The following is a 27,923-nucleotide window of genomic DNA, read 5'->3' as shown; positions in this document are numbered from 1 at the left end:
CCAGCTCATGCTATACTAGGATTGTTGCTGAGAACCCTAACCCAGTTAGGATCAGTGAGGATCCTTAACACTTAGACCCTTCTGGCGAAGGCGTTTTGTTCCGCTAAACAGTGGGCCCCGCCCACTTATGGCAACTGAGCCGATGGGTCTGAGAACTGAGACAAAGACAAACGAGCGCAGTCCCAGTAAGCACGCCGGTTAACCTTCTAATTTAGAAATGCCGCGCTGGCCTTGATCAACGCGAACAAGGCTGCGTACGGCAGCACAAGGCTGGTAAAGTACCGACGCGTCGAGGCATCGAGGTATCTTCCTGCTCACCTGTAGCCACGCCTAAGAGTCTCAGTACATATGCTGTAATAGACAACTCCTTTACGAAAGTGTCTGCCTAGCTATGGCGCCTGCTCTCTCATTGTCTCTGCTGTCCTCGCCTCCTCCGGCCCGATCCATATCCAGAGGAATCTCAGCAACACGAGAAAAGACACAAAATCGGCCAGCAAAGGAACTTCCTTTTGAGCTAGCACAACATGTACAGACCTATCTCGAAGAAGGCCTCTTCACCCAAGCCTTCAGTTTTCTCCTATCAACAACCGGCAACAGCGCGTCAGCTATCTCTCATTTCGGGCCTGTGACGATTCCACCGCCGTCTCAGCTCGCTCTTACTGCCACACTAACAGTCCACCCTACAACTACATCCAGAACCAACTCACGCGAGAAGTGGGATCAGGCGAATGCCGCTCTTCAATTGCTCAGACTGGTCTACACCCTTGTTGGACCTGTCAATGCCGACTTCACCACTGCATTTGCCTTCTGTAAATTCGACTTCAGATTCACGCGTCACAGTGAGCATCGTCTCGACGACGGCGAGGATGATGCGGGAGGAGGAGATAATCCATCTGGCGATAATGATCTTAATACCACCTACGCCCGCTCGCAGAGCCTTTGGACACGCGCTGAAGACTTCTGGCATCTCGTAGGTTGGGCATTCAATTGTGCTTGTCTCCCTGGTATTTATGCTGTGCGATGGAATCATTATCAACTTCTCCTTGAGTTCCTGATCGGTGTGCTAGAAACCGATTGGCATGTGCGAAATTCTTCGGAAAGCACGTCTGCTGATGAGTCCTTACTCTGGCAGTATATCGAACTTTCGGCCGGTGGACACTCACGCGCTAGACGGATCTTGCGAGCCATTTTTGCGGGTGGGAGTCGGAGTTCACTTCGGGAATTTCGTGAAATATTTCCCCATGAACTAAAAGAACCGGAGCGGCAAGATGAGAAAATAAAGAAGCGTCAAGTCAATGTCGATATCGATAAGGATATCTACGGTGACTATTTGGGCCAGGACGACTTTGACATGTCTGATAGCGACGATGAAGATGATGTGGCAAGTAGCGGCAACGGAGCCAGTGGACGACATCCCAAGCGCATTCAAACACGAACACGAACACCGTCATCAAGGGGAATAACACCAAAGGGCAGCGCTGGGAGCCTACGCAGTGTGCATACCACGGACGGTGAGGACTCCTCTTCCTCGCTATCAACGACCCTTGGTGATCCCTCTTGCCTCTCTCTGCGTCTGCGGCTATTAAGACTGCTCACGCACGTATCCGCGCATCAAACTTTGATGTCTACCTCCCCTACAACCTTCCCCGACCTGGAAGATCTCTATACCCTTTTTGTGGAATTCGTTCGGCCTCTTCCTCTCCCTGTCTTCGCGCAGATCGTCCTTCCTACCCCGTCAAACCCCTTCGAACCAACATCTTTGGTGATTTTGTGCGAAGCCCTCCTTCAACGCATGCTCGAGACCTCGGCTTCCAGTGTCCGCAGCTGCGTCTTGCTCTCCCAGGAGAAGCTTGAACAAGAATATCTCCCCTTTGCCGCGTCAAAAAATAGTGTCGACGCCAACGCGAGGGTAAGTATCTTGTTGGAGAGTTTGGCCAGGTGTCTTGCGCAGGTTGGAGAACTGAAGAGGAAGGATAGCTTGGCTCAGGCTGCCAGGGACGGGGTGGAAAGGAGGGTCGGGCGTGTCACGGATTTGGCAGAGAAGCAAGGCGGTGGTAAGAATAGACAAAGAGACGAGGGCGTCGCGTGGGAGTGGTTGGTTGAAAGCGGGGAGAGAATTAGCAGACTGGTAGAAGATCTGGCGCAGGAGAAGCCGAAGAGGAAAAGACACGAGGCTCGCCGCGGTGACTGTCAGGAACATACGTAGGCTGAATCCGCTGTATTCAGCTGTCTTTGTCAGAAAGACAAGGGCCTGGCATTGCTCATCGTACATGTCTCGTAACGCTCACTATGTTACAGTCGAAGCCCACCTTCTTTCTCAGACCTCTCTAGCCCCTGATTTGTTTTGCCACAACCCACCATCACTCTCTCCTGCAAATAGACGGCCGGTCCAGCATGGCATAGCATGTCGCTAGGGCGGCGGCCTTGGGCCAATAATCTGCCTTCTCGCGCCTCCGACTCCCAGCCCCGGACCCCCGCGATTCTGGCTATCACCACCCATATAGCCGTACTGGTGGACATCCCAGGTCTGACCGGGGCCACTCCCCTCTTTTATATCTCTGGCCCTTGAAGCAGTATCTTTCTGTGCCTCTTCCCATTCTCTCTGCCGTTCTCGTTCACGCTCCATTTCCCGCTCGAGGAGGGATTTCGAGGCCCAGCCACCGGCTTTCGTGCGCTGTTGGGATTCGATACGGCGTTTGTTTTCAAGGTCCACTTCGGTGGTGGTAGAAAAGTCTTGGTGCCAGTGGGACACAACATTTGGTTGAGAAGGCGCGGCGTTTGAGGCAAGGTAACGGTCGGTGCGATTCGTGCCGGGCTGATAAGTCGCTGGATCGGGCAGCGGACGGGAAGATGTTAATGGTGTAGGTTCAGGACGCGGTGGCTTGGGAGGCAGTTGGTCATCCTGGGCTTTCTGCCATTGTTGCTGCAAGTAGTCGCGCTCTGATGCCGCCCAGTCGTCCTCATGGCTTGTTTGGTCAATTTGTGTTCTGCTTGGTAGCGAAGTGGCTGGGGGTTCAGGCTCAGCCACAGGTCGCACGGATTGGCTTTGTCTCTGTTGGGCCTTCATCTCCTCTAGTTGTCGCTCTAGCTCTGCAATGCGTCTACTTTCAGCTGACTCTTGCTCGGCGATAGACTTTGATGGATGGGGCGAGGCGACAGAACCTCTCGCCTGTTCTGCTTGGTATTGACTGAGAAATTGTCCATTGAGACGAGCATCGCTGACGGTGCGCTGCCGACTTCGTGCCTGGGTCATGCGGGTTTCTCGGTCTGCATTATCTTGGGCTTCTCGCTCCCGATCACGTTCATAAGCCAGCTCTTTGCGACGCTGTTCTTCACGACGGACACGTTCTTCCTGTTGTAGTCGTTGTCGCTCGAGGTCTCGCTGTGCAGCCGCTTCCTGTTCTCTCAATCGCTGAGTTTCATGCGCCCATCTGCGCTCTTCTTCTAGGCGTGCTTGTTCTTCTTCTGCAGCTCGTTGAGCGCGCTGCTGCAGTTCAAAATCTTCTGCTTCAAGTCGCTTTCTCTCGGCCTCTTCTCTGAGACGCTTCTCCTTTTCTGCAAGGCCGGGGACAATGGGCGCAGGCGAGGTAATTTGTCTCCGTGCGCCGAAAGCGACCCCTTGATTACCTTGACTCGCTCCTCCCATGTACCCGTATTGATGAATATTCCACGCGGGTGCGGTCTTGATCTCGTCCGTCTTGTTACTCCAGCTGCTAACCGCGCCGCCGGAAGCCAGCCCTCCCCGACTTAGGATGTTCTTAGTTGGGCTGACACGTCCGGAATAGGCGGCCTTATTGAGGGGATTAAATGTGATGGAGGGGCTGTCAGCGGTTACATTGCTCGACCCTCGCGGTCGCGAAGTTGTGGTCGTGGTGTAAGCGGGAGATCTCGGTCCGCTTGAGCCTGTTCCCTGTGGACTCATGGCCGATTTGCTCTTTGCTCCCAGAGTTGCAGGGAACGCAGAAGGATTGAGTTGGTTCGCTCTGCGACTGAAGGCAGCAATGCATTGTAAGACTTGTGCGGGGTCCTTGGAGTCGTAGAGGTCGACGGTGAGGAAGCGATCATGAGAAGGCAAACTCAACGGTGGAATCTCGCAAGCGCGGAGGAAGTGGGAGATATTCTCCATCTGCACAAAGGGCATGTTGGACTGTTTATATTTGATGCCGGGGGACACGGCGAGATTGACAAGCCTGATGTTCAAGTCAGCTGCGCGGCCATGCTGGTCACAGGTATCCCATACTTGCAAAGGGCTACCCCGTCTCGCAGGGCATCCATCAGGTCGCCCGGCGACAATTTCTCGCCCAGAGTGCTTTCAATCCAGTTTCTCACTTCATTTGCAGCGCCGGGGGTATATCGCTCAAGGCGTAGTTTGCGCATGTCTTGATCGAGACTTGTAACCGACGCCATAGTTGCAGCGGAAGTCTGATGTTCCAAGGCTGCTCCCGATATTGAAGGGAAATCTATCAGCAGGTAGAGTCGTATCCAAGTGAAGAAATATAGGCCTGTGAGACCCGAAGGCGGCCGCGCATGCAGATGCAAAGGGAAGATGGCTGTGTAGATTGGTGTGGAGTAAGGGGGCCAACTGCGCGGCATAGGGCCTTGCTGCAGGTTGACGTCGATCGAAATATGTAGCCTCGCGCTCAATGTGCAGGGTTGTGTCCCTAGTTTAACTCACGCTACCTTCTACACTCGCAGTTGACACACAGCCATCAAGATGGGAGGAGTTCGAGACCTTTGGCTGCGATGGAAGATGCTTCGCCTGCCATGGAGGAAGAGATTTCTAGTTGGTCCGTGCAATCTGAAGGGGCCGAAGGCTGGAGTGAATGGACGCGGGCTGACATTACGACAGGTCAAGACCTCTACGGCAACACCTTTTGGGAGTTTAAAGATGCCCTCAACCATAATCGATGGCGGCGCATGGTGAAGGCTCGAGGACGAGCCACTCTCTCCTCCCTTTCAGATGTCCAGATCTCGCCGCAATGGCATCAATGGCTTCGCCAGACACGCAATGATCCTCCGACAATGCAAGAACAAGCCGCCGATGTGCAGAGACAGGCTCAACTTAAGATCAATGCCAGATTGGCCGATGAAAGATGGGCTGCAAAGGCAAGATACATCGAGAAGCCAAAGCCAACAGTCATCAACGCGCTGTTGTCGGCTGATCCTCGACAAGACGACGCTCATGCCGAACAATCTCCAGGTCAGCCACCTCAGCTAAAAAAGATGAGCAACACCATCGAGAGCAGCGAACATCAGCGGAGACAATCAAGTGTTACGGGCTCAAATCCGGGAGCAAATTGGGCTCCCGGAGTATGGGTTCCTGGTGCTGCAAAGCGATGACACCCAAACCCTTGGGCCTAGTCTGTCCCATTTACTGGGTTCTTTCGCCCTTACGAAGTCCGCCACTCAGTATGCTGTGTGACATCCACACAATGTACACCTCTAACTTTGAAAAGCCTCCATTAAGAATCCATGGAATTGAGCTGAATGTCCTCATCGGTTGTGCTTATGCTGTGTTAGCCAAGCTCCTCCGACTCCAGTTCCGATCTAATGGCTACTGCTACAAAACCTCCCCCAAGCTTTTCAGCCTGTCTAAACCGAGCTCACAAGAATTTGGGCTGTCTCAACGCGACCTCTCATTACCTCTGAGAACTCAACCGGCACTACATAACCTCCAAAGGTACTAATTCCGAGCTGATTTGTTGTTCAAAGTTCGTAGCCGTCATTGGTCGCGGTTGTTGACATCTTAAATACCGTGGCTCTACTATATCTCCTAATTGCATTGTTGGCTCATCAATGACTGACTTCTCCGCCCGGATTTCGATCCTTACAATCAAGATTCTGACTGATTTTGTGGATCTCAGTTTACGGCCCCGTGAGGTTGGTGGATCCAGGTTGTTATAGTCGCCATGGCCAAAGTCGAAGGGAATGCCAAAGTCGACATTTGCCGCTGTGGATATAAGAATACTCCGTTTTGCTGCTGAGGATTGAACTTTCGTCTCTAGAAGGCGTTCCAGGGTTCCTTGTGTTGACCACTACGAGTCTTTGTTGATGTGTTATTCTTGTATTTATGTTGAGATATCTTATGAAGAGAAGAAAAGTGCGCCTCAGAAGAGGTAAACTTTACTGAATTTTGAAAAGGGGCTCCCCAGCTCAAGGTTGACCTCGGTGGCGTTCGACATTGCCACGCTCGATAAGAGTGACAAAAACACGCAACGGGAATTCTCGGCAATGTTTGCTGCCGAAGCACTTGGTGGGGGAGCTGTTGGGCTTGCAGACATACTGTGACTGGGGCTGACTTCGCGCAAAGCGAACTAGAGAGCCTCATCAATCATCCGGAGCATGCTCGCGAATTGTCACTGAGGACGTCTTGCCTCGGAAACGACCATGCCATTTGGCAAACAGATCTCGACATTCATCGATCTGACTGCACGCATGGTAGCCGAGTCACTACAAGAGAGGATTTCGCGATATGTCGTACCAAGAGTTGACACAAGATGGTCTTGTGAAGGTGGCTACATCACTGCCCTGCGCGTTTGAAGCAGAGCAGTGAACCTCAATCTCCACCTTGCCGGAATCACCGAACTTATCGTTGCACGAAGGAAGACATAATAGCAATCATGGATTCAGCTGGCAACGAACGGATAGTCTACGCAAACGAGCCTGAGACAACTCTCATGAAAACTCTTATGGCAAGTCAACTCATCCAAGCCTTTCGAGCCAACGGGACGGGACTTGAGATACCTGGCACCCGGCTTTCCGAACGCACTTGTTCCAAGGAAGAGTGGGAAGTCAAAAAGGTTGAATGACAATATTGAGCATACAGTCCGAGAGCTCAAAACCTTGTCCGGACTTTGGTCGTTGCCACATCTGGTGATGGTCATACCCCTTTTTATATCGTTTGATCTTTCATGGACAATAGCTTATTCGGACGTCGAGACGGGCAGACATGGACAGTCACCAACGCCGAGACAAAAATTGGTCGGCCGGTTCGTGGCCCAGGGACAGCCTTGGAAGAAAATCCCGGAACCATTCTTTTAACAAGACCTAAACAGGTCCTCTGAACTTTGGACTCCCCTTCTTCTTTCCGCCCTTGTACGCCTCTGAATCTTACTTTCTATCTCATTCAGCCAACACCTCAAGGGACCTTCACAAAAACGCTTTTGTTGACTTCCACCACGGTCAATAACACAATTTTGGAGCGCAAGATCATCTCTTATCACAGATCCACCTTGCTCTAGACACTAGAAAGGTCGAAAGTCACCATCAACTGCGCAGCCGAGCGTATGAACCCAGCCTTTTTAATCTAAACAGTTTCTGAGACTTTCTCGCCCGTCACCATGGCGCCGCCCTTTTCCCCTTCGACCCAAGACGACCATAATGTAATTATTGGTCAAGTGATTGGCCAATCACGACTGCACGTTACCTTGCTTGGACAAACCCCAACCAACATTAACGTCAACCTGGATGATGGCATTGAATACTACTATTGCTGCAACGAGGACTGTGACTTTCTCTGGGCAATCCAGTGGAGCCCACAACCGCGGAAGAGATGCAAGAGGCCCATCGATTTGGACTCATACAAGGAGACAGCCATCCCAAGACTCTGTCGTCTGTGTCGAGAGGCGTTGAAGAAGGGTTCTGTGAAAGAAGGGGCACGGCGTAGGTTGAAGCAGGAGACAAAGCAGCAATGGGGGCCATTTGAGACATCAAAGAAAGAGATTAGTGGAGACAAGAGTAAGGTGATGTCTACTACTGGATTCGAGGATGTTCCCCTGGGCGATGTTAATGAAAGAGTAGACAAGACTTTGGCACAGGACTTGTCGTGGGATCTGATCGAGGAAAGCGGTGCGAATGAGGAATGGAGTGTCATAAACCACTTTGGCTCTGCTGCGATCGAACACAGGGATGCACATGTGGACACTGAACTTGTTCGACCATAAGAGCATCTTCTTCTTAGGGCCAGTTGGAATATTCGAAGGCTGAAGGTTGACACTCTTGCTCCTTGGACAAAAGTGTCGAGCAAGGCTTCTCGCATATAGAGGTCGTCACGGTATCAAAATACAGCCTTTCCAGCTACCGACATCTACCAAACGAATACTGCGAACAGGTGACGAGCAGAAAAACATCGCGCCTCTTTTTGGCGTCTCCTTCACTGTCAACGACAGATTTTCGCGCATCGGCTTCTCTTCTTCGTTTTTCACATTCTTTTTCACATTCAGCATCTTGTCCTATCAAGCAAGAAAGCAACGCGATCTCTCTTCTACCACCAAACTCTCCCCCTAGAAACTTCGCCGTCCTTAATAGATGTCTCCAGCATCTGTCACAATGATGACCCCCAAAGTTCTCGCCCGCTCACCACATCTCCCTGTCCATGGTAGCACTCTCTTTCCCCTCCGCAGCGACGTCCAAATCGTCCACGAACCTCCTGCCAAAGCGGCTGCTATCCTATCATCGATCAACGAGAAGCAGACCGGCGATGACTACAAATGGAGGCATTATTCTGTACATCTGCGCCAACCATCCGAAATGCAAGCATCTCTGGGCCCATCACCTGGGTGGAAAAGCCAAAAGGCCCCACCCAACTAATCAATGTTGCGAAGTACAAGGAGTTGGCGGTGAGGAAGATGTGCACCAACTGTGATTTGGCGGAATAGGTGGTGGTCGACGAGGCTGAGGAATGGGTTGGAGTACGACGAACGTGTCATAGGCAAACGAACGGTAGGGAGAGCTAGCGTTTGTGGAGGCATCTCTTTTCATGCGCATAGCGGACCTGCCTCGCGTCTAGAGAAGGCGCCGCGTCCATGAGGAGAAACAATGAAACCATCTTCATGAAATCCATCGTACTCATCCTGAGGCCCAGAATGTCAATCTGGCCACCTATTTTTCTCGTGTTGTCACGTCAGTGTACATCGGTGAACAGGAACATAGTGACACCATACAGGGCGCCTCTGCTAATCTCCCCAATCTCTTCTTTTACCGCTGGATGTCTCCCGGGGGAATGCCGAATATGGTGATGCAAATCTGTGAAGTCAAAATATACACATCTAGGGCGGGAAAGGCCCACATCGCCAACTGTGGAAGCATCAGGCAAGTTTCCCGAGGCGGATGGCGAACGTTTCTATCACGACCATCATTAATATCGAGGACGGAGTACGTTACCATCACCATCCTACGTCAAGGGGTTCTGTGCCATTATTCTCGGTGGGACTGTGGCCAGGGACAAGATGGCTGTCGAAGGCGCGGAGCAGATGATCCACCGGGATCCTGCCCTGTTGTGAGTTGTTTCGCCAAACGCGACGTTTGCTCTTTACTGACCTGCTTCAAAAGCTATTGGATCTTGCTGCCTATCACCATCGTGATGATATTGACCGGGGTTCTCCGACACTATGCCTCGGTTCTACTACAAACTCCGCCAAAACCTCCGAACAGTCTCCCTGAGTCTCGTGAACGACAAGCGCTTCTCCGGGGTATCAACCTGCGGAACAACGCTGCCGCCGCGGTGACGACACCTTCATTTACCCGCCGAAAAGAATACCTTGTCGATGGCTACCACAAAGGGACATTTTTGAAAGGTGGACCAGATTCCAAGGATCAAGGTGCAGCAAATCCCATGTCTGATCCTGCGGCCATGGAGGGTATGATGGGAATGATGAAAGGAAACATGGCCATGATGATACCTCAGACTCTGATCATGTCCTGGATTAATGCCTTCTTCGCCGGCTTCGTCATTCTCAAGCTGCCTTTCCCACTCACTATTCGATTCAAATCCATGTTGCAGTCTGGCGTTATGACCCGAGATTTGGATGTCAGATGGGTGTCCAGTTTGTCGTGGTACTTTCTGTGCCTCTTTGGCCTTCAAAGCGTGTTTATCTTCATTCTCGGCAATGAAAACGCAGCCAGCCAGATGGCCCAGCAGATGGCGCAAATGAACCCGGGTTCAAATGCCAATCCGTTCGGTCCCGGCCAGGAGCCTCATAAAATGTTCCAGGCGGAGGCAGAAAACCTGGAAGTTTTGGATCATTGGAGTATTCTTGACGGTGCAGAGGATCGGTTGCTGCGGATCTATGCCAGCTAGATCTAGCGGCCTATAAGACCTGGACGTCGCGGCCTCCCATTCCTTGGAATTTTCGCCTGTTCCTCACTCTTCAATAACTTGCTTCGCCCCCAACCGGCAACTGTTGAAGATTCACTAGGCCGCCAATCTGTCGAACTAGGCGCAAATCCGGGATATTTGCTTGTAATAGCTTGGACTCTAAGGGAATCCAGCTGCCGGTATAAACCATCCGTTGGGGGAATATCACCTACCCGCCCATGAAGGCCGATATGGTTTCTTGAAACATGAGTAGCTGACCGATACGTGCGTTACGCCACAGCGTGGAAAATATACCCGCTCACAAGTAGAGCACCCTTGGTGCGGAGTTGAGTCTTTGAGATCAACATTGAACTATTCCCAGACTCCGAACAGGCGGCCTCTAGCATTGCAGAATTGGACCCGTCACCGAGGGATAACTTTGCAGATGATGCGGCGAATAGAGAGTGGTGTGCATTCCAGGAAATTAGCCTGCATTGGGGTGGACGGGAAATGCATAGCTTGCTCAAGATTGTGACTCGTGTCTATTGGGGTATCGTTCTGTGCTATGCTCTGTTCGCCAAAAAAGGGATTCTTGATGTCTTGACCATGCTCAATCATGCGCTACAACTCCAATCCGCCCTCGATCATCGTTCACACGTGCGTTTTCTCCAGCACCCTGGCCAATTCATCGACTTCTTTATCTTTTTCCTCCGCTACCTCCTCCTCCTCCGCCTCCTCGGCCTCTTTGAGGACTCTCTCTGCTAGTTCTTCCTCTTCCTCTTCCTCCTCTTCTTCTGCCGCCTCTTCTTCCTCTTCCTCTTCTTCTTCTCCTTCTAGTTCATCCAAGTCGTCTAGTCCCCAATGGTCTTCTGGATCCTCCTCCTTTCCAAGCTCATCTTTTCTGTCGCTTAACAGCACTGCTAACTCTTCAATCGAAGGATCCTCTTCCTCAAACTTGTTCCCGTTCAGTTCCACTCGTCGTAACCTGGGTAAATCATATTTTGCAGCTCTCAGGAGGGTCTTCACCCCAGCTGGGGTGATGTCGTTGTACTGCAATCTGAGAATTTCCACCCTTTCATTACCTCCTCCGGAAAAAGACTCGAAAACTTTGATTGCGCCGCGAGCGCCCAGCAGGTCGTCGCCGACACCGAGTTCTTTGAGATTCGACCAACCACTCAGTGCCTTTGCCAGGGCTTGTGCACCTTTCAAGGTGAACGTATTGTCTTGCATGTCCAGAACCTCAAGATTTTCGCATTTTGATAGTCCAGACGAGATTAGGTGGGAGATACCCTCGGGTCGAATACCATTTTGCGTCATTTTCACGCTTTTAATTCCGATTCTGTGTGCCTCGTATGCCTTTGCCCAGGCGGGCATACTTCCGTTCTCCAACCTGTTACGGCCACATACGATGCTTTCCAGGTGCGGTACATCCTTGCCTTCTTTTCTAGCCGCCTCCTTCCTCTCCGCAAGTTTAATGAGCGCTTCGGCAATGGCAGTACCCGCGAGGGGACCCATGCCGTTATTATTCAAGACCAGGTGCTTTAGCGGGATGTGTTTCGATAGAAAATCCACCAGAGGATCTTTCGTGTTGAGACCGAACGCATTGTCGCTTAGATCTATTGTGTGAAGGTTGGGGCATTCGAGTAAGGCGTCGAGAAGAGAGGATAATGCTGGTGGGATTTCGTCGAGGAGACGAGAGGTGAAGATGTCGTGTAGATCGGCGCTCTGGAGAGTCGACTTTGAGGCCAAGATAGGTGCGAGGGCAGCGCACGCAGAAACGCCCAACGTATTTCCAGAGAGATCGATGTGGGTGACCGAGGAGGACGATGTGAGGAGGTCAATGTGCTTCTCGAGATCTTCCTTGGTGTCGATTTTGAGGCCTTTGCCGGCGAGGGAGAAGGTCGATGAGGCTTCCTCACCCATCTTTGTGAGATATATGATAGATTGCTATTGTGGAAAGAAGGAATAAGTTATGAGAATCAGACAGAAGAGTGTTGATCTTAAATTAAAACAAATAGTCAAGACCCTTGCTCAATTCTAGAATGCAGGATCACTTGGCGCATGTCACTTTCGTCTTAACTTAACGCGGCGGGCGGCTTTTGCGACGTGTTGTTTTACAGGCGACTTGAGACAGCGCTGCAGCCTCATGCCAGCCATGTAATCGAGCAGCTTGCGTCGCGATGAGGAGTCCTGTTGATCACCGGGCTTGCTTATTGCTTGCTTTCGCGCTATGTCTCTGTCGGGCGAGCGAAACTGCCTTCAGTGTCAACGACGACCTGTTCGCATTTCCTCAGGTACTTGCTGTCTCCCGGTGTGTTGCGTTTCAACGCTGACGACGCTATAGTATAGCATTGAATTCCCAAATTCATACATACTTGACACAGATGCCACAGACCTGCTGGACCGGCGGCCGAGGGAAGCCACATCTGGTAATCCACAGTCAGCGCAGGCATATCTGAAGGATGTCTCCGCGAGCATCAACCCGAAGACGAACGATGGCTCCATAACAGAAGACTCAATGCAGTCGGGCTCTTATGGACGCCTCTTTCTCCATGGATATCCCCATCTGTGCTTTATCCCGGAAGTGAAAGAGGCGGTTGACAATCGGACTCCTTCAGAACCGTCTGCGGCAGATCGTGAGGAAGACTTGGACAAGGCCGTTGCAAGGGCGTCGCAGTTACTGCAGGGCATGGCCTCGAATCAATGCCTATACTACTCTACAGGATGGTGGACCTATTCATTCTGCTACAACTCCCAGGTAACCCAATTTCACGCTCTCCCACCAGGTACCAATGGAAGGATATGGCCACCGCAGGAAGACCCCACAACGCCTAGCTACGTTTTGGGCAAATTCAAACCTCAGAAACCGGAGGATTCAAGACTACAGTCTAGTTCTGACAAGGCGCTCTCTACTGAAGTCAAGTCAAAAGCCGAGACCAACTACCTGGTGCAGCGGCTGGAAGGAGGGACACCCTGTGATCTCACGGGTAATGACCGCAGGATCGAGGTGCAATTCCACTGCAACCCGCAACTAACTGATCGGATCGGCTGGATCAAGGAGACTGCCACTTGCGCCTACCTCATGATCATCTACACGCCGCGACTTTGCAACGATATCGCCTTCCAGCCGCCAAAGGAGAGTCGAGCTCATCCTATCACTTGCCGAGAGATCATCTCAGAAGACGATGTACTAGCGTGGCAAACGCGTCATGATGAGGAGAGCTCTCGGCAGGCACTGGGCCAAGGGCAACCTCAGCAGATCGTGCTGGGCAACGTGGAGGTGGGTGCCATGAAACTCGTAGGTCGCGAGGGCAAGAGACTTGAGAGAGGCCGCATTGTCCTGACCAAGGATGAAAAAGCCGAGACGGTTATCATGCAGAGGAAAGGAGAGATCTCTGGCATGTCCAAGACGGAGCTTGAGAAACTAGATCTGAGCCCAGAGGATGTTGATGCATTTCGCAAGGAGCTGCAGAAGTTGGCCGGCTCGAAGGATTGGAAGATTGAGCGGCTGGACGATGTCAATGGGCACATTCAACTCAGAGGTGTGGTGGCCACGGATGATGACGAAGAGGACAACGGGCAGGAGGAAGGCAAGCCACCATCGCAAGAGAACGATGAAGCAGCGGGTAGTCAGGAGGAATATGCTAGGGAGATTTAAGCCGCCGTTATGTCCCAAGTACGAAGTACAAAACGCTCTCTATTTTCCAACGTGACTTGAGAGGTACGGAGTACATGGAACCCGGGTCCCTGTGGTCCTTCTAAGCATGGTAGTCGTGTCGACCTGCAGAGCTCGTTCTTCATGCATGTTGATGTAAGCATTTTCGGTGCTGGTGGCGGCGGATGTTGGAAAAGATGGCACCAACGGCGGTGACGGGAAACGCAGGCCCCTTCTTGGCATCCAGTTGCGCCAGAGAGGTTCCTGGAAATGGATCAAACTGCGAGAGGGCCTCGAGCACTCCAACCAACTCGCTCACTTTTTATCGTGTTCATCCATCCGCATGTTCCACTGTTTGTCTTTATGAGCGTGATAGTCACTGTACATTGACGACCTCGAGAACTGAGAGCCAGCCACACGTCAAGAAACTCTTCACCTCGACCGCGTCACCTTCGTCCTTGTCCTCACTCACCCTCGCCCGCTAGCAGGCCATCTTACTGTTCGCTTAGCTGTCCAGGTGAAACCCCCAAATTGCGCTACCTTATTTCCCTCCCATTCTCTCCGAGTCGCCCGACTTCACATTGATGGCATTTACCTCCACACAATTTATTTGACCACTGCTGCTGTTTTCTGCCCATCGATCCCGTCCTCAGTCCCCCATTATGGGCTTCGTCGCGATATGCACCGCCATCTACGACTACCACCCGCAGAGCACTGGCGAGCTAGAGATCAAGGAGGGGGAACTGTTATATATCCTGGAAAAGAGCACCGAGGATGACTGGTGGAAGGCGAAAAAGAAAGCTGCTGGAGACGATGACGATGAACCTGAAGGCTTGATTCCAAACAACTATGTCGAAGATGCAAAGCCCGCCCATACCGCCAAAGCACTCTATGACTACTCTCGACAGACAGACGAGGAAGTCTCTTTCGCAGAGGACGCTATACTGAACGTCTACGATACCTCCGACCCCGATTGGACCCTGGTTGGTGTCGGTGATGATTTTGGTTTTGCGCCCGCCAACTACATCGAGATCTCAAGCACAGCCGCCGCCGCCGCCGCCGCTCCCGCTGCTCCTGCTCCTCCTCCACGGTCCCCCTCTGTACGATCAAGAGCATATTCCAATCCGCCGACAACTGAGCCAGAGGCCCCCGCAAGCCCGGTCTCTCCGGCTAGGTCAGTGCATAGTCCTGCCGCAAATCTGGCACGCGTCTTGGGAGGAGGAGCTCCCACTTCCCCGACAGCTGCTCGACCAATATCTTCTCCGCCACCTGCGATCCCGCATCAACAGTTCACTCCAGATGCCTCAGACGAAGAAGAGCCTGCGCCGGCCCTCCCGCGACGACCTACATCTACATCGCACGAACCGTCTCAAGGCCCACTTCCTTCTCCTCCTTACAATCGCGCCATCCCACAGCCGGAAGATGAGGAGGCTGCGTTTCGATCGCCTGGCGGTTTTCACCTATACAATATTAGTGAAATGGTCTCGGCTATGGGCAGAAGGAGAAAGATGCCGACGACGTTAGGCATTAATATTGCAACGGGTACGATCATGCTCGCTCCCGAAAGGTCAAGAGATGGACCATCACAAGAATGGACTGCAGATAAAATGAGGCACTATTCTATCGAGGGAAAACACGTCTTCATTGAGCTGGTCAGGCCAAGCAAAAGTCTAGATCTGCACGCTGGTGCAAGGGATACGGCAGAAGAGATCGTGTCAGCGCTGGGAGAAATTGCGGGTGCCCAGCGGGCCGAAGGTCTTCGGGAAGTCATCACCGCTGCCAGCAGTGGCGGCACCCACAAGAAGGGAAAGGTTCTCTACGATTTCATGGCTCAAGGCGACGATGAAGTAACAGTCGGCGTCGGGGACGAGGTCATCATACTCGATGACACTAAATCTGAAGAATGGTGGAATGTCAGGCGCCTGAAGAATGGCAAAGAAGGCGTCGTGCCCAGCAGCTACATTGAGGTTACTGGCTTTTCAACGATAGAGCCACCTTCGCGCTCTGGCGCCAATGCTGGTTTGTCTGTGGTAGACCAGAATCGACTCGAAGAAGAACGTCTGGCAAGAGAGGCGGCCAAAGCTGACAGAGCCCGTCAGGAGGCGGAGCTCGCAAGACCTCGCAGTGAAATTCCCCAACGCGGCAGTAGCCTCGCCGATGAACGACCTCGCCGGCGGGGCCGGAGAGAGAGAGATGGACGGGAAGGGGGTCGGTCGAAGCCAGATCCTGCCAAAGTAAGGACCTGGACCGACCACTCAGGGACGTTCAAGGTTGAAGCAGAGTTCTTGGGAGTGACGGGTGGCAAGATCCATTTGCACAAGGTCAATGGTGTCAAGATCGCCGTTCCCGTAACGAAGATGTCACCTGAAGACCTTGACTATGTTGAGCAGGTAACAAACGAACCGATCGAGGAGCACATTCCAGTGGCTGATTTGATCAAGATGAAACATCGAAATCAAGAACAATCTAACACTCGGACCGGAGCCAGCGTTGACGCCAGGGCAACAGAAAAACCGAAAATCCCCGAATATGATTGGTTTGATTTCTTTCTCGAGGCGGGTGTTGGCCCCCATCAATGCGACCGATATGCTCAGGCCATGATCCGGGACTCGATGGATGAAAGTGTCCTTCCCGATATCACACCCGAAACTCTGCGGACCTTGGGTTTTAAGGAGGGCGATATACTGAAGGTCATCAAGTTTTTGGATCAGAAATTTGCGCGAACACGAGCTCCCACGACCAACGGAATCAACGGGGAGTCAGCACAGGGCGGACTATTCTCGGGTCCAGGTGGAACATTGCATAACAATACACGCAGAGGCAGGCCAGAGACAACTCGGTCAACAAGCGACGTTGTCGACGCGGATGCCTTCACACCTAAAGAGGACGAGAAGAGGCCACCCTCGGATGCAAGGCCCACGCCTCTTACTCAGGCGCCTCCGAGGGAGCCTGTCAAGAGTGGTTTTGACGATGATGCTTGGACAGTCAAGGCACCTACTCACCCTCCCGCCGCCTCACAAACTACTACCACCCCCGCTGCTGCTGCTCCTGCTGCTGCCACTCCGTCACCAGGGCCCAGGCATCCAACAGGCGCAACGAAGGATTTGTCTTCCCTGCTTGATGGACCGCTGCCGGCTCCTCTTCAGCCTACTCCAGCCCCTGCTCCTGCGCCGGTTCAACAGCCACCACCACAACAGCCTCAACCGCAGGCTGCCCCCGCAGCTGTCCTATCTCCTCCTATTCAGCAACCCCAACAGACCGGTGCCAATCCTGCTTTCTTCTCGCAACTAAACCAACAACCCGCACAACTGCAACCTCAGATGACTGCCTTCCAATCGCAACAACAGTTAAACATCCCCAGACAGCGACCATTGGCACCACAGCAAAGCTTTACTGGTGCTGGATTGCTCCCGCCTCCTCCTCGCCCGACTTCCGCTCCTCAAAATCCTCAACAAAACCAGTTCGGACTGCAACCATTGCAACCACAACTGACAGGTATTCCACGGGCATCTGCTTTGCAAGCCCCTCCTGGGCAAAGCTTGAACGATCTCTCGCAACAACGTCTGCAGCAGCAATTCCAACAGTTGCAGTTGCAGCCTCAGGCTACTAGTTTCATTCAACCAAATCAAGGTATTGGACAATTTGGATTGGCTCCGCAACCTACAGGTTTCCAACAGTCGCAGCAATTCGGTCAGTTCCCACAGCAGCCATATATTAATGGGAATGCAGCCGGAAGTCCTTTTGCAGATCCTCGACCACCTTTCCAGCCCCAACCGACAGGAATTCCATTTCAACAAAGCCCGCCACCGGGCGGCATCAACACGGTTCTCCCACCAGCACTCCAACCACAAAGGACAGGGTTTGTATCTCCTCCACAGCCGCAGATCAACGGATTTGGTCAAAGTCTCCAATCACAGGCAGGGTTCCCTCAGCCGGCACCCCTTCAACCTCAGCAAACAGCCTTTCAGCAGCCACTGCAACCACAACCCACCGGTTTCGGGCAAGCGCCGCAGCAGAATGGATTCGGGAACTTCCAAACGCCACCAGTGCCACCGATGCCACCTCTTCCTCAACTTCCAGCCATCGCACCTTTGCAGCCGCAAAAGACCGGTCCCGCTCCTCCCGTGAAATTTGGTGTTCCTGAAGCCAAGAAGTTGACTCCTCAGCCAACGGGAAGAAGAGCAAACCTCGCCAATGCGAGTAAGTTTTCATTTCAGGGATTACATTTGAGGACAGAAATGCTGACAAGGCTGTAGCTGCACAAAATCCATTCGGTTTTTGATTCGGGTCTGGGGACGGATGTGCCTATGTCTATATCTTCCCTAACCAATTCAACACCCTTGGGACTGTGACGTGGGTAGGGCCTGTGTCGATGCCAGCCTTGCCAGCTTGGCAAAGATAACCTATTGAAGGGCTTTCAAAGATGGGAAGTTCCACCCACGATCACCGATTACAAAGCTAGTCCTACTCTAAGGGCCCAGTGGCTTCCAGAGGGTCGTGAAGGTATGACCGGGGTACAAACGAATTCCACATCGCAAAGTTGAGAACCCATGGTAGTCTCAGCGATCAAGATTTCCTGGTCGAGGGGGTAGTGATGGTGGAAATCTTCTGAGAGAGTGTTTTGTTACCGTTGAGAAGTTTCATAGCGACCTCATACAGGAATTTGTCCATGAGATGGAAGAAGCGTGATATTCCCAGGGTGCACAGAGACTGAGAGCTGCAGCTATTAAGTATATATATTGGCACCGGATCTAATGACACGAGATCAACTCTGGAACTTGTTGTTTTTAATATCGACTTGATGCTATCACGTAGCCTTCCGTGATGGGGTGGAAAGTCGAGAATACATTTCTAGCTCGCTTGGTCCCTGGTTGCCGGTCAGAGGCCACAACTCTGGAAAACTGGGGTATCTGGGTACTTGGGATGTGTAACCATAAATGGCATCAGTACTTGGCTGGCAGAGACTACCAGATATATGGCGGTGCGGAGTAATACTGTAGGAGCATGTATGGAGTAATTCTGTGCGGGGTCCATACACACTAATATAATACCTGGGGCATTGAGTATATAAGGCCTTCAAGGACGATTCTAGCCCCTTCTTCATACCTTGCTCAACCTCTTCGAAACATGACCTTGACATATGAAGCACGTCTGGCCATAATAGCAGGCGGAATCGGTGAGTTCACTTTCCACCCAGGACGATATCGTTTCTACTTCCCCGATCAATCCGATGACCTTCTCAACTATGTATAGGCGGACTCGGTTCCTCAATTGCCTCTCGTCTTCATGCGCTTGGAGCGGGTGTGGTCCTTTTATACGCTCCATTTGAACGAGACCACGTGATCGACACGGTGAAGCGGGTGTTTGGTTCTGAGAAGCCCGAAAGGGTGTGGACGTTTGAATGTGACATTACCTCGGAGGCCTCTGTTAAAGAGGTCTTGGGCAAGAACGGAAAACTTGCCGATCCTTTGGCGTTCAAGGCCTTCCCGAGTATACTGATCAACGCGGCGGGCTATGTCTCGGTACAGCCCTTCGAAGAAACCTCGGCGGAAGAGGCGATGAGGAATATTCTGCCGAATCTTCTGGGCCCGTTCAATTGCAGCAATGCCTTCTTCCACCTCTATCAATCCAGAGCAGCACAGATCAACGGAACCCCGCCCCCCGGACGAATCGTCAGCATTGCATCACAAGCTGCCCACGTCGCCCTCGATGGCCACGGCGCCTACTGCGCCTCCAAGGCTGGCCTGCTGGGACTCACCCGCTGCATGGCGTCGGAGTGGGCATCGAAGGGAATCACTGCAAACACAGTCTCGCCGACAGTGACGTGGACCCCGTTGGCGGCGAAAGCGTGGGCAGATGAAGACAAGAAGGCGAAGCACTTGGCCGAGATTCCCACGGGGAGGTTTGCGGTCCCCAACGAGGTGGCCAGTGCTATCGAGTTCCTTTGTCGAGACGAGAGTGGTATGATTAATGGGGCGGATGTCAGAGTCGATGGCGGATTTACGATTCGATAGCAGGAGGACATTAGATGGACTGGTCTTTTGATCGGGTAGTTCGTCCAGGGAACCAATCCGTCAACGTCCCAACAGCATTATTAGACAATTGGTAGGAATGGATTCGAGCAGGCAAGTCGGGATCTCAGTAGAAAGAATGATATCTGATCAATAGGCCGTGTCAATATTAAATTTTCACCACTGTCAGAAAATTACGGGGGTTCTACATGATTAGTAGTAAGACCTCCCTTTTTCTAAATCCTTCACATCTGTCCCATCGACCTGCATCAAGCCAACCCTCCCCACGCTCGAATTCTCCCCCACATCCGCGATCTTTACTCTCGCCATCTTCAACCTTCTACCGCGCTCAATGCCTGAAAGCGTGCTCCCTCCCTCCGGCAAACGCAAATTCGGATTGTCCCTGGTCAAGCTGCTCACGAAACCAAAGATGTCGGGTGCGAGGGTGTGCTTTCTCAGCCACAGTGCGCAGATTGCCGCGCCGAGAAGGACTGCGTTGGATAGAATGTCCATGATCAGCCACGGTCATTACAGAGAATATTGGGAATTATATATGGCGCCGTCCATGGTCAAGAAACTAAAGTCCGAGTTGTCGTTCAGCGTGATGGACCCCTTGACTGCCAAGTCATCCTGGAAACTGCTCTCATAGCGGAGCATCTGGGATGATGTGAAATACGTGTTCATATATCGCGTGACCGACATCGATAGTGAGAATTGAGCTTCGGTACTCCGCTGTTCGAGAAGGTATGGACTATTGAGTCTGTTTCCGTTGAGGTCGCTCTTCAGGTCAACCAGGCCGTTATCGCTGTCGAAGGTCGAATAGTCGCCTTCGTGTTGCGGCATCCCGCACGCTAGGAGAAGGGAGTTGAGGAAGGGAGTGGCAAAGACGTCGGAATCGAGCAACATGCGCGGGGAGGTGCTGATGTGTTTCATCCGCGTGGGCTTGCAGGTCGCTGCGGTGCAGATGGCGTCGATCTGGACAGTAACCTTGGTCATCTCGCAGGTCGAGGCAAAGCTGTGGGTGTCGTTGGCTCAACTCCAGAAATATAATTCGCAGGGTTTGTTCAGGTCTTCAGGCATGGTGGTCATGTTCATCGCGGTGGATACCGCGTGCAATAATCCCTTTGGCTTGGGCTTTGTGGGGAGAAAGGGCGCGGTGCAATTTGCTTGGAAGCTGGACACTTCGTAGATAAAGGACCCGACCATCTTCTGCGGCATTCAGGCATTCGCCCCTTCCGTCCGGTTCATCCAATACATCGATGTCCCAATCGTTGACATGACAGGCTGGTCAGACATGTGCGGGATCCCTAGCCAACCCTTCCGGTCGAATTCGAGAGAAGAACTGTCTCGCGCGGGGCCGTACCACGGGGTAAGAGTGGCTCCGTAGATGTCTGCTCCTTGTACCGCTCTGGCACCTTGCACATTGGTCTTCTGCGTCCCCGCCGCAAACGAGCTGTACAGGTGATATCGGGCGGTCATGTCAGTTAGCTTGATGGGCGAAACCTTGTCGATGTCAATTTGGTCCCCTTGGAAAGGAGGTATTGCGTGCGAAAAGAGAAATGTAACCGAGGGAATGCCAAAGCTGGCAGAGTTGCGGTATGAGTGCTGTCTTGTTTCTGCCTGCGATCCCACGTAGTACCAAGACCAAAGAAAGATCAAAGCCAAGCTAGTGAAGGTGAACCGCCACAGTGACCAGATGGTCTTGAGGGTCGCTGTCAAGCTGATGGATGCGTGCAGTTGCTCGATTTCCCCGAGCGTAGCGCCCTTTTCCGCCGCCACAGGGCGTACCGTCACACGATTGTGGAGACTATCACGATGAAAATGATTGTGGAAATGGTGGTGAGCTGGCTGTTGAACTTGATCAGGTGGAGGGTCAGTTGGCTGGTCTTGTCGATCGAGGGTCCCACATGCGTCTTGTCGATTTCGGAGGCAAGGACACAGAGTCCGGCTTTCATGATGAGGACGCATGGCAGGAGACGTAGTATCACATCGACTGCGTCTAGAGATCGCTCGACCACCGGTTCATTGGTGATTGGGACTGGTTCATGCGGCCACTCTCGCAAAGGGGCTTCGGAGAATGTCTTGTTGGGTGTGCTTGGTGTAGATGACTGCAACTCGGTGACGTCGAACCTTGTGCCTGTGTACGCTCTTTTTGGCTCGTCCGGGAGAGGTTCAACGCCTGCCTTTCGAGGTGCCGCCTTGCAGTGCCAGTGCTGAATGACTGCAGCGAGTGTTGCGCCTGTACCGCTCATGAGGCTTGCCGCTTGATCCATCGCTTCTGCCGGAGTTTTCGTCGATGCAACTGCGCGATTGAAGTGCAAAACTACAAGAGGAGGCAGAGTTCATCCTTTCCTTTGGTGGTTGATCTTTGGACTTTATACCCAAAATGTTGAAATACGTTGCCATCGCTCGCATGTCGGGACTCCCGATGCCAGTTTGGTGCCATGTAGGCGTAGCAATATCAAGCGAGACTCTGTCTGTCGACTATTAGACATCAAGGCGGCGATAGCGAGACGAGTTGCTGTAGGAGGCTTGTTTTTGAGGGACCGATAGTCTTTCCGAGTGGACTTTGCGTCTTCTGCTGGGCCCAAAGGGCGCGATCTAGAAGGGGCTCCATGACTTTTGGGAATTGTCGGCTGCGCCACAGTTCTGGGTTTTGCCCGTCCCACGTTCTGGGCCTAATGTCTCAACGCGCGTCAAAAACTTAGATATGGCTTTATTCTGATTGCGGGCAACATGAACATTACCTGGTGCCTAGGCTGTGACACAGGCAACACTGAGGTAAGCCCAAGAAGTTCCAAACTCTTCCTTTGAACATGTAATCAAAGCGCAGCCTGCCTATCGGGTTGCGAGACCGGGCGTATTACACGTACAACATAGAGACGACAAGGGGAAACAAGAGAAGCATTGGTAAGTTTATCCCATGTAGCAAAAGAATGACGCGCCCAGATCTGGTCCCTTTCCGCATCCACTGGCCATGTGGGCGCCACGTTTGGAAAGCATCCATAGCCGAGGGCAAATACGAGGAAACTGTGTTGTAAATAGGGACTTTCGTTTGTCCCAACGACATTCCATTGGTTTTTCGAGTCTGGAAAGGTTCTTTGGCGCAGTGGCCGCGAACCTTATATGGATTCTTGTTCTTGCCTCGTCAGCCTCGTCGGCAAATCATGTTGCTTGGCGGTCGAGAGCGGAACAAAAGCGGCCCGCATCTTCATGCATGGCAGCGCGATGTAGCGCGATGTAGCGCAATGAAGAGAGAATAATCATCTTTCATGAGTCAAATTCGAGGCTTCGACCCTCACAACAATGAGAAGACTCGGGCCGCTTCTTTCCGCAAAGTAATGAAAATATGAAGCATAAATGGCCGCCATCTTGTAGCTTGCGGTGAGGGCATTGACAACCAACCTCTGTTACTACCTCGTACTCCTCCATCCTTCACAACGGCTCTCACAATGCCCCCCTCAGCCGCACCACCGCCACGGACCAAGCTCGGTCACCATCGCCTCCTTTGTCCCAATGCGTCCATCCTTGTCTCCCCTCTCTGCTTGGGGGCCATGGGCTTCGGAGAAATATGGTCAGTAGGCGGACCTCGTACCAACGATCGAACCCATCGATCACCCGTCCCTCCATTGCACCTGCTAACTGAAGCATAGGAGTTCGACAGTGGGCGAGTGCAACAAGGAGACGACCTATGCAATCCTTGATCATTTTCATGCAGCCGGTGGCAATTTCATCGACACTGCAAACTTCTACATGGCGGGACAATCGGAAGAGTGGCTTGGTGACTGGATGGCTGATCGTGGAGTCAGAGACCAGATGATCATTGGCACCAAGTTCGCGTTACCCTACAAATTCCCCGAACAGATGCCGGAGGGAAGTGTTACCTCCAATTTTGGCGGCGCCAATAGAAAGAGTCTGCGTCTCTCGCTGGCAGAGAGCCTGGAGCGATTGAAGACAGATTATGTCGACATCCTTTATGTGCATGCCTGGGACGGAGTGACAAGCATTCCGGAGCTGATGCGATCCCTCGATGACGTCGTCAAACAGGGTAAAGTCCTGTATCTGGGGATTTCCAACTGGCCGGCCTGGTTGGTCGTCAAGGCAAATGATTATGCCCGGCAACATTGCTTGACTCCGTTTGTGGTCTACGAGGGATTGTGGAATGTTGTGGCCCGGGACATCGAGCGAGACATAGTCCCAATGTGCCAAGCAGAGGGAATGGCTATCACGGTCTGGGAAGCAATGGGCGCTGGCAAATTCAAAAGCAAGGCCGAGAAGGCCCAAAAAGGAGGAAGACCAGAATACGACCTTTCCGGAAAGGGACTTGAACCATACGAGCGTGCCACCGCAGCTCTGGAGCGCGTGGCTAACAGGAAGGGAACAAACACATTTGGTATCGCTTTGAGATACGTTACACTGAAGGTGAGCAGGCCATGTTGAGGGTGAGACTTAGTGATAGTCGTTAACCTTTAGCAGGCGCCCTATGTATTCCCAATCGTTGGAGGTCGCAAAGTCGAGCAGCTTCAGGCTAACATCGACAACTTGAGCATTCAACTTTCCGCAGAGGACATCCGAGAAATTGAGGAAGCCGTTCCCGTAGATCTAGGCTATCCTCACGCGTTTCTATCCGGCCATCGGGACAAGCATGTCGGACCGACAAACCCCACAAAGCTCGAGCTATGGTGGGGGGCGTTTGAGGGTGTGGAAGAACCTAAGGTATGTTGTCGCAGTCAACTTGAGAACAGCCAGGCAGGTGACAGTCTTATTAACCATGGTGAATTTGCATCTAGGCCATCGTTTGAAGTGCAGGACCGAGTACCCGGTAGAGAGAACAGGGGGTGGAGACTTCGGGTTGGTTGGTGAGAAGTGCAAAAATAGAGCGCTTAACTCCCTAAACTCCGAAATCCGGGTTACTTTCCCTGTAACTTTTGTTCCCTGTTCGCTTGCTCTCCTCCTATGCATCATCACTTCGCTTCGTTAGCCAACCGTGCGCCTTCTCAACACTCAACAAAGTCGCGCTTCTCTCTCGTGTGAAATGTCCCAAACCTCTAAGACCTCGAGAATACCAAAGAGACTCCGTGAGGGATCTCGGACTTGCTCTGAGTGTAAGAAGCCAGCATCTAACCGTCCTGTCTAAGCCTGCTAAGCTCTTTTCTCCTACAACGTGAGGTCTGATTATGAAGTCCGTCTAATTGTTGATAGGTAGGCGCAGAAAAGTCCGCTGTGCATATGGCCCGGACTCCGCTGGTGAATGCGCCCGGTGTCTTGCACGCGGCATTCGGTGCATTGTGCCAAAGCCTCGTGGGACTGACGATGCCAGTGAAGAGAGGAAGACTTTGAGAGAGAGGGTGGCCGACTTGGAATTATTAGTGGAATCCCTCTCCCGAGAGAAGAAAGATATTGCTCGATCTGCTGCCCCTATCGTTACTGCCCGAGATGATGTTACAGCTGAAAATTCGGACGATGATCTGGCTGAGCTCACCCGCCACGCTCCACTGGTTGCAGCACTAGAAGCTTCTCAAGTACGAAATAAGGAGATTTCGTTTCCATGTTGCTCATGTGGACGGAGAAGCCTTACTGACTCTGAACAGCTTCTCTCAACTCAACGAGTCGCGAGCACAAGTGAATTGGACGAGGATACTGGGGACTTTCATCCCCATGCTGGCCGGAATGTCCACTTTCAGAAGTCGGGTTCCACGCGCGAAGATGCGATATGCGACCAACTCAGAGCTGCTTTACCCAGCTACGACGAGTTGAGACAATGTTTCTCTGGAGACACAAGGTGGTGGGACTTCTGGCATATCAAGACCTTCGGAGCAGATGCCGCTTACGAAAACCTCCCGCAGTTTCTGGAAAGAACCTATACGACCGGCACTCCGATAGAAGTCGGATATCTTGTCTCGTCTTATGGTCGCCACAACGCAGCTGAAGCTTCGCAGTATCTTCCCATTGTTGATCATGTGGTTCTTGCAAACGATCTATTTGCGAGCACTTTGGATGGTCTACTTCTAACGGTCTTCCATGCAAAAGTGTATCTCGACGTCGGTCAACCTCGTCGTGCCTTTCTGTGCAACCGCCACGGTATCTCTTTGGCCCAGATCATGGTTGTCTGCCCTTGCACATCTCTGAATAATCTTTGAGGGCATTGCTAACTTGTCGCAGAACCTCCACCGCAACTATTCAAACTCTCCCAGACGCAGCGCGGCTTGGTGGACCCTGTATCTCGGTGATCGGTTTTTGTCCGTCCTGCTTGGTTTGCCATATGCTATTTCAGACGATTCGTTTGTTGTCACCTATGCAGACGACACTAGTCAAGTGGGGCACGCGACTTATCCCTTTGCAATCCGCTTGGGCCTGCTCACAAGCCGCGTGATTGACCAAGTTCAGAGTCGCAAAGGACCAAAATTCTCTGACATTCTGGACATCGACGACGAGCTCGCATCCCTCGCTAACTCAATGACAAGGAATTGGTGGGACCACAACATCCCGGTAGATGCGTACTCGACCGACATGAATGAGTTACGAGAAAGGCTCATCTGCCAAGCGCAGTACTTCCTTACAAGGACATATCTACATTTACCATATCTCTTGAAGACGCCAACATCCCACCTCTATGTAAGCAGCAGACTGACCGCCATCGATTCTGCGAAGGACTTGCTGAAGCGTTATCTGGCATTGAGATCGCATGTCAATGACAACCCCATCTTCGATTGCCAGTCACTCGATTTCGTGGGGTTTATGGCTTCAGTTATACTGGTCGTTGGGTCGTTATGCGACGGAGGAACTCCTCTCTCGCCGGATGATATCGATTTGATCAACAAGACCGTGAATGTTCTCCAAGTGTTGGCTGGAAATAGGGTCAACCATCTCTCTCGCCAATGTCATAAAAGTCTAGCAGCTCTGCTCGTGTTGGCTCACCTGGACAACTCGCTGAGCTCTGCAGCCCCATCAAGGATAACAATACCTTTCTTTGGGACGCTCTATGTGACTTCTGAACGGCAATCGAGATCCGACAGCACACGGACATCGGGCCAGCACAGTATTCCCTCAGACTATACAAGCCGTCATCCAAACACTTCGATCGGCAATATTCATGACAGCGATCGCAATCGTCAGTCCCCGACAATCGCATATGAAGGCATATATCGCTTTGATTCGGACATGGATTGTGCACAAGATGAACTCGGCACGGTGGCTGAATCTTTCGGTTTCATGACTGACTTGGATCAAGACTGGGAGTCCTTCTTCAATTCAAACATACAGTGACATGATGTCTGCAGAAAATCTCATTCACATTGACTATTATGCACAGTGTCATTTACACGGCGTGCATTTGGTATAAGCGGAACACTCAAAATCGCACCTCCGTCGATGAGTCCGGCTCAACAGAGAAGTCTCGTTCCAGTGCTGACATTGTTCGTCTTACTTTGGCACTGTATGCCCACTACGATGCCAGATCGCCAGCCTTTTTCCACAGCTCCTGCAGCTATGCTCGACGTTCTTGAGGCTGCTGCACATGTACGGGGCAAAAGTGAATATGATGGTGGTAAAGAACAAGCATCCCGCCCATGCACTGCGCCACTAATGTCAGTATCAGTCCTTGAACGTTAATCAAAATACCCGACTGGTTCATATTTCCGCTACACAAACTTGTCTTAGTCTTTCCTCTTATGCCACAGTACGGGCAGTCAACCAGTGCTTCGACATGGCCGAGGTCGTGGATTGCGGTCAGGGCCGGATAGAAAGACGGAGCCGAACAGTTCTCAGCCGTGCAAATCACTCTGACTGGTGGAGCAGGGGGATGATAATGCCTTCCCATTGAGATGAGCAGGAAGCACAAAGTTGAACAAGTTCATACTTACATCACGGGGGAAGCATAGTTGCCTGCAATTAACGGGGCTTCGTATGGTGGACAGCCTTCAATGTCGGATATCAGCTTCGCCTTTCCATTCGATCTTGTCTCATCGACCTGAATACCTTTGGTCTCCTGTCCGTACATGATGCAATATTCCCAAGACAGATGTCTAGGTGCCAGAAAGGTGACGCACACGAATGGCAAATTCCTCAGGCCGAAGGAGTCAGCTTAGGAGGTATATACGGATGGATTTGGTCTCGACCCTCCAGGCAGAAGTATTTCCACGTATGGAGCCCATGGTCCTAGCCACCAAGATGACGAATTTGA

General features: G+C 52.1%; 13 protein-coding genes across 13 annotated transcripts; 9 read left to right on the top strand and 4 right to left on the bottom strand.

The window, feature by feature from the left end:
* Positions 1–391: 391 nt before the first annotated feature.
* Z519_12777 (uncharacterized protein) lies at positions 392–2,206 on the top strand (the record flags this gene model as incomplete). Its single annotated transcript, XM_016770482.1, has 1 exon — positions 392–2,206. The coding sequence occupies one exon, from the start codon at positions 392–394 to the stop codon at positions 2,204–2,206; it is 1,815 nt and encodes a 604-aa protein (XP_016613321.1).
* A 204-nt stretch (positions 2,207–2,410) lies between these two features.
* On the bottom strand, positions 2,411–4,407 carry Z519_12776 (uncharacterized protein; the record flags this gene model as incomplete). Its single annotated transcript, XM_016770481.1, has 2 exons — positions 2,411–4,190; positions 4,241–4,407. The coding sequence occupies 2 exons, from the start codon at positions 4,405–4,407 to the stop codon at positions 2,411–2,413; spliced, it is 1,947 nt and encodes a 648-aa protein (XP_016613320.1).
* Positions 4,408–4,743: 336 nt separating this feature from the next.
* Positions 4,744–5,340, top strand: Z519_12775 (uncharacterized protein; the record flags this gene model as incomplete). The annotated part of the gene is made up of 1 exon (XM_016770480.1): positions 4,744–5,340. One exon carries the CDS (start codon positions 4,744–4,746, stop codon positions 5,338–5,340), a length of 597 nt encoding a protein of 198 aa, XP_016613319.1.
* Positions 5,341–7,340: 2,000 nt separating this feature from the next.
* Z519_12774 (uncharacterized protein) lies at positions 7,341–7,943 on the top strand (the record flags this gene model as incomplete). Its single annotated transcript, XM_016770479.1, has 1 exon — positions 7,341–7,943. The coding sequence occupies one exon, from the start codon at positions 7,341–7,343 to the stop codon at positions 7,941–7,943; it is 603 nt and encodes a 200-aa protein (XP_016613318.1).
* Positions 7,944–9,227: 1,284 nt separating this feature from the next.
* Positions 9,228–10,078, top strand: Z519_12773 (uncharacterized protein; the record flags this gene model as incomplete). Its single annotated transcript, XM_016770478.1, has 2 exons — positions 9,228–9,277; positions 9,331–10,078. The coding sequence occupies 2 exons, from the start codon at positions 9,228–9,230 to the stop codon at positions 10,076–10,078; spliced, it is 798 nt and encodes a 265-aa protein (XP_016613317.1).
* A 648-nt stretch (positions 10,079–10,726) lies between these two features.
* Z519_12772 (uncharacterized protein) lies at positions 10,727–11,998 on the bottom strand (the record flags this gene model as incomplete). Its single annotated transcript, XM_016770477.1, has 1 exon — positions 10,727–11,998. One exon carries the CDS (start codon positions 11,996–11,998, stop codon positions 10,727–10,729), a length of 1,272 nt encoding a protein of 423 aa, XP_016613316.1.
* A 257-nt stretch (positions 11,999–12,255) lies between these two features.
* On the top strand, positions 12,256–13,733 carry Z519_12771 (uncharacterized protein; the record flags this gene model as incomplete). The annotated part of the gene is made up of 2 exons (XM_016770476.1): positions 12,256–12,369; positions 12,420–13,733. The coding sequence occupies 2 exons, from the start codon at positions 12,256–12,258 to the stop codon at positions 13,731–13,733; spliced, it is 1,428 nt and encodes a 475-aa protein (XP_016613315.1).
* A 659-nt stretch (positions 13,734–14,392) lies between these two features.
* On the top strand, positions 14,393–17,986 carry Z519_12770 (uncharacterized protein; the record flags this gene model as incomplete). The annotated part of the gene is made up of 1 exon (XM_016770475.1): positions 14,393–17,986. One exon carries the CDS (start codon positions 14,393–14,395, stop codon positions 17,984–17,986), a length of 3,594 nt encoding a protein of 1,197 aa, XP_016613314.1.
* An 871-nt stretch (positions 17,987–18,857) lies between these two features.
* On the top strand, positions 18,858–19,744 carry Z519_12769 (uncharacterized protein; the record flags this gene model as incomplete). Its single annotated transcript, XM_016770474.1, has 2 exons — positions 18,858–18,906; positions 18,984–19,744. 2 exons carry the CDS (start codon positions 18,858–18,860, stop codon positions 19,742–19,744), a joined length of 810 nt encoding a protein of 269 aa, XP_016613313.1.
* Positions 19,745–20,269: 525 nt separating this feature from the next.
* Positions 20,270–20,737, bottom strand: Z519_12768 (uncharacterized protein; the record flags this gene model as incomplete). Its single annotated transcript, XM_016770473.1, has 1 exon — positions 20,270–20,737. One exon carries the CDS (start codon positions 20,735–20,737, stop codon positions 20,270–20,272), a length of 468 nt encoding a protein of 155 aa, XP_016613312.1.
* Positions 20,738–20,959: 222 nt separating this feature from the next.
* On the bottom strand, positions 20,960–22,014 carry Z519_12767 (uncharacterized protein; the record flags this gene model as incomplete). The annotated part of the gene is made up of 2 exons (XM_016770472.1): positions 20,960–21,548; positions 21,599–22,014. The coding sequence occupies 2 exons, from the start codon at positions 22,012–22,014 to the stop codon at positions 20,960–20,962; spliced, it is 1,005 nt and encodes a 334-aa protein (XP_016613311.1).
* A 1,179-nt stretch (positions 22,015–23,193) lies between these two features.
* On the top strand, positions 23,194–24,543 carry Z519_12766 (uncharacterized protein; the record flags this gene model as incomplete). The annotated part of the gene is made up of 4 exons (XM_016770471.1): positions 23,194–23,315; positions 23,395–24,163; positions 24,218–24,457; positions 24,532–24,543. 4 exons carry the CDS (start codon positions 23,194–23,196, stop codon positions 24,541–24,543), a joined length of 1,143 nt encoding a protein of 380 aa, XP_016613310.1.
* A 233-nt stretch (positions 24,544–24,776) lies between these two features.
* On the top strand, positions 24,777–27,007 carry Z519_12765 (uncharacterized protein; the record flags this gene model as incomplete). The annotated part of the gene is made up of 4 exons (XM_016770470.1): positions 24,777–24,846; positions 24,944–25,263; positions 25,378–25,845; positions 25,904–27,007. 4 exons carry the CDS (start codon positions 24,777–24,779, stop codon positions 27,005–27,007), a joined length of 1,962 nt encoding a protein of 653 aa, XP_016613309.1.
* Positions 27,008–27,923: the final 916 nt, after the last annotated feature.

This window comes from Cladophialophora bantiana (assembly GCF_000835475.1).
Source record: "Cladophialophora bantiana CBS 173.52 unplaced genomic scaffold supercont1.35, whole genome shotgun sequence".
NCBI lineage: Eukaryota > Fungi > Ascomycota > Eurotiomycetes > Chaetothyriales > Herpotrichiellaceae > Cladophialophora > Cladophialophora bantiana.
This window is presented reverse-complemented; position numbering and strand designations above follow the sequence as displayed.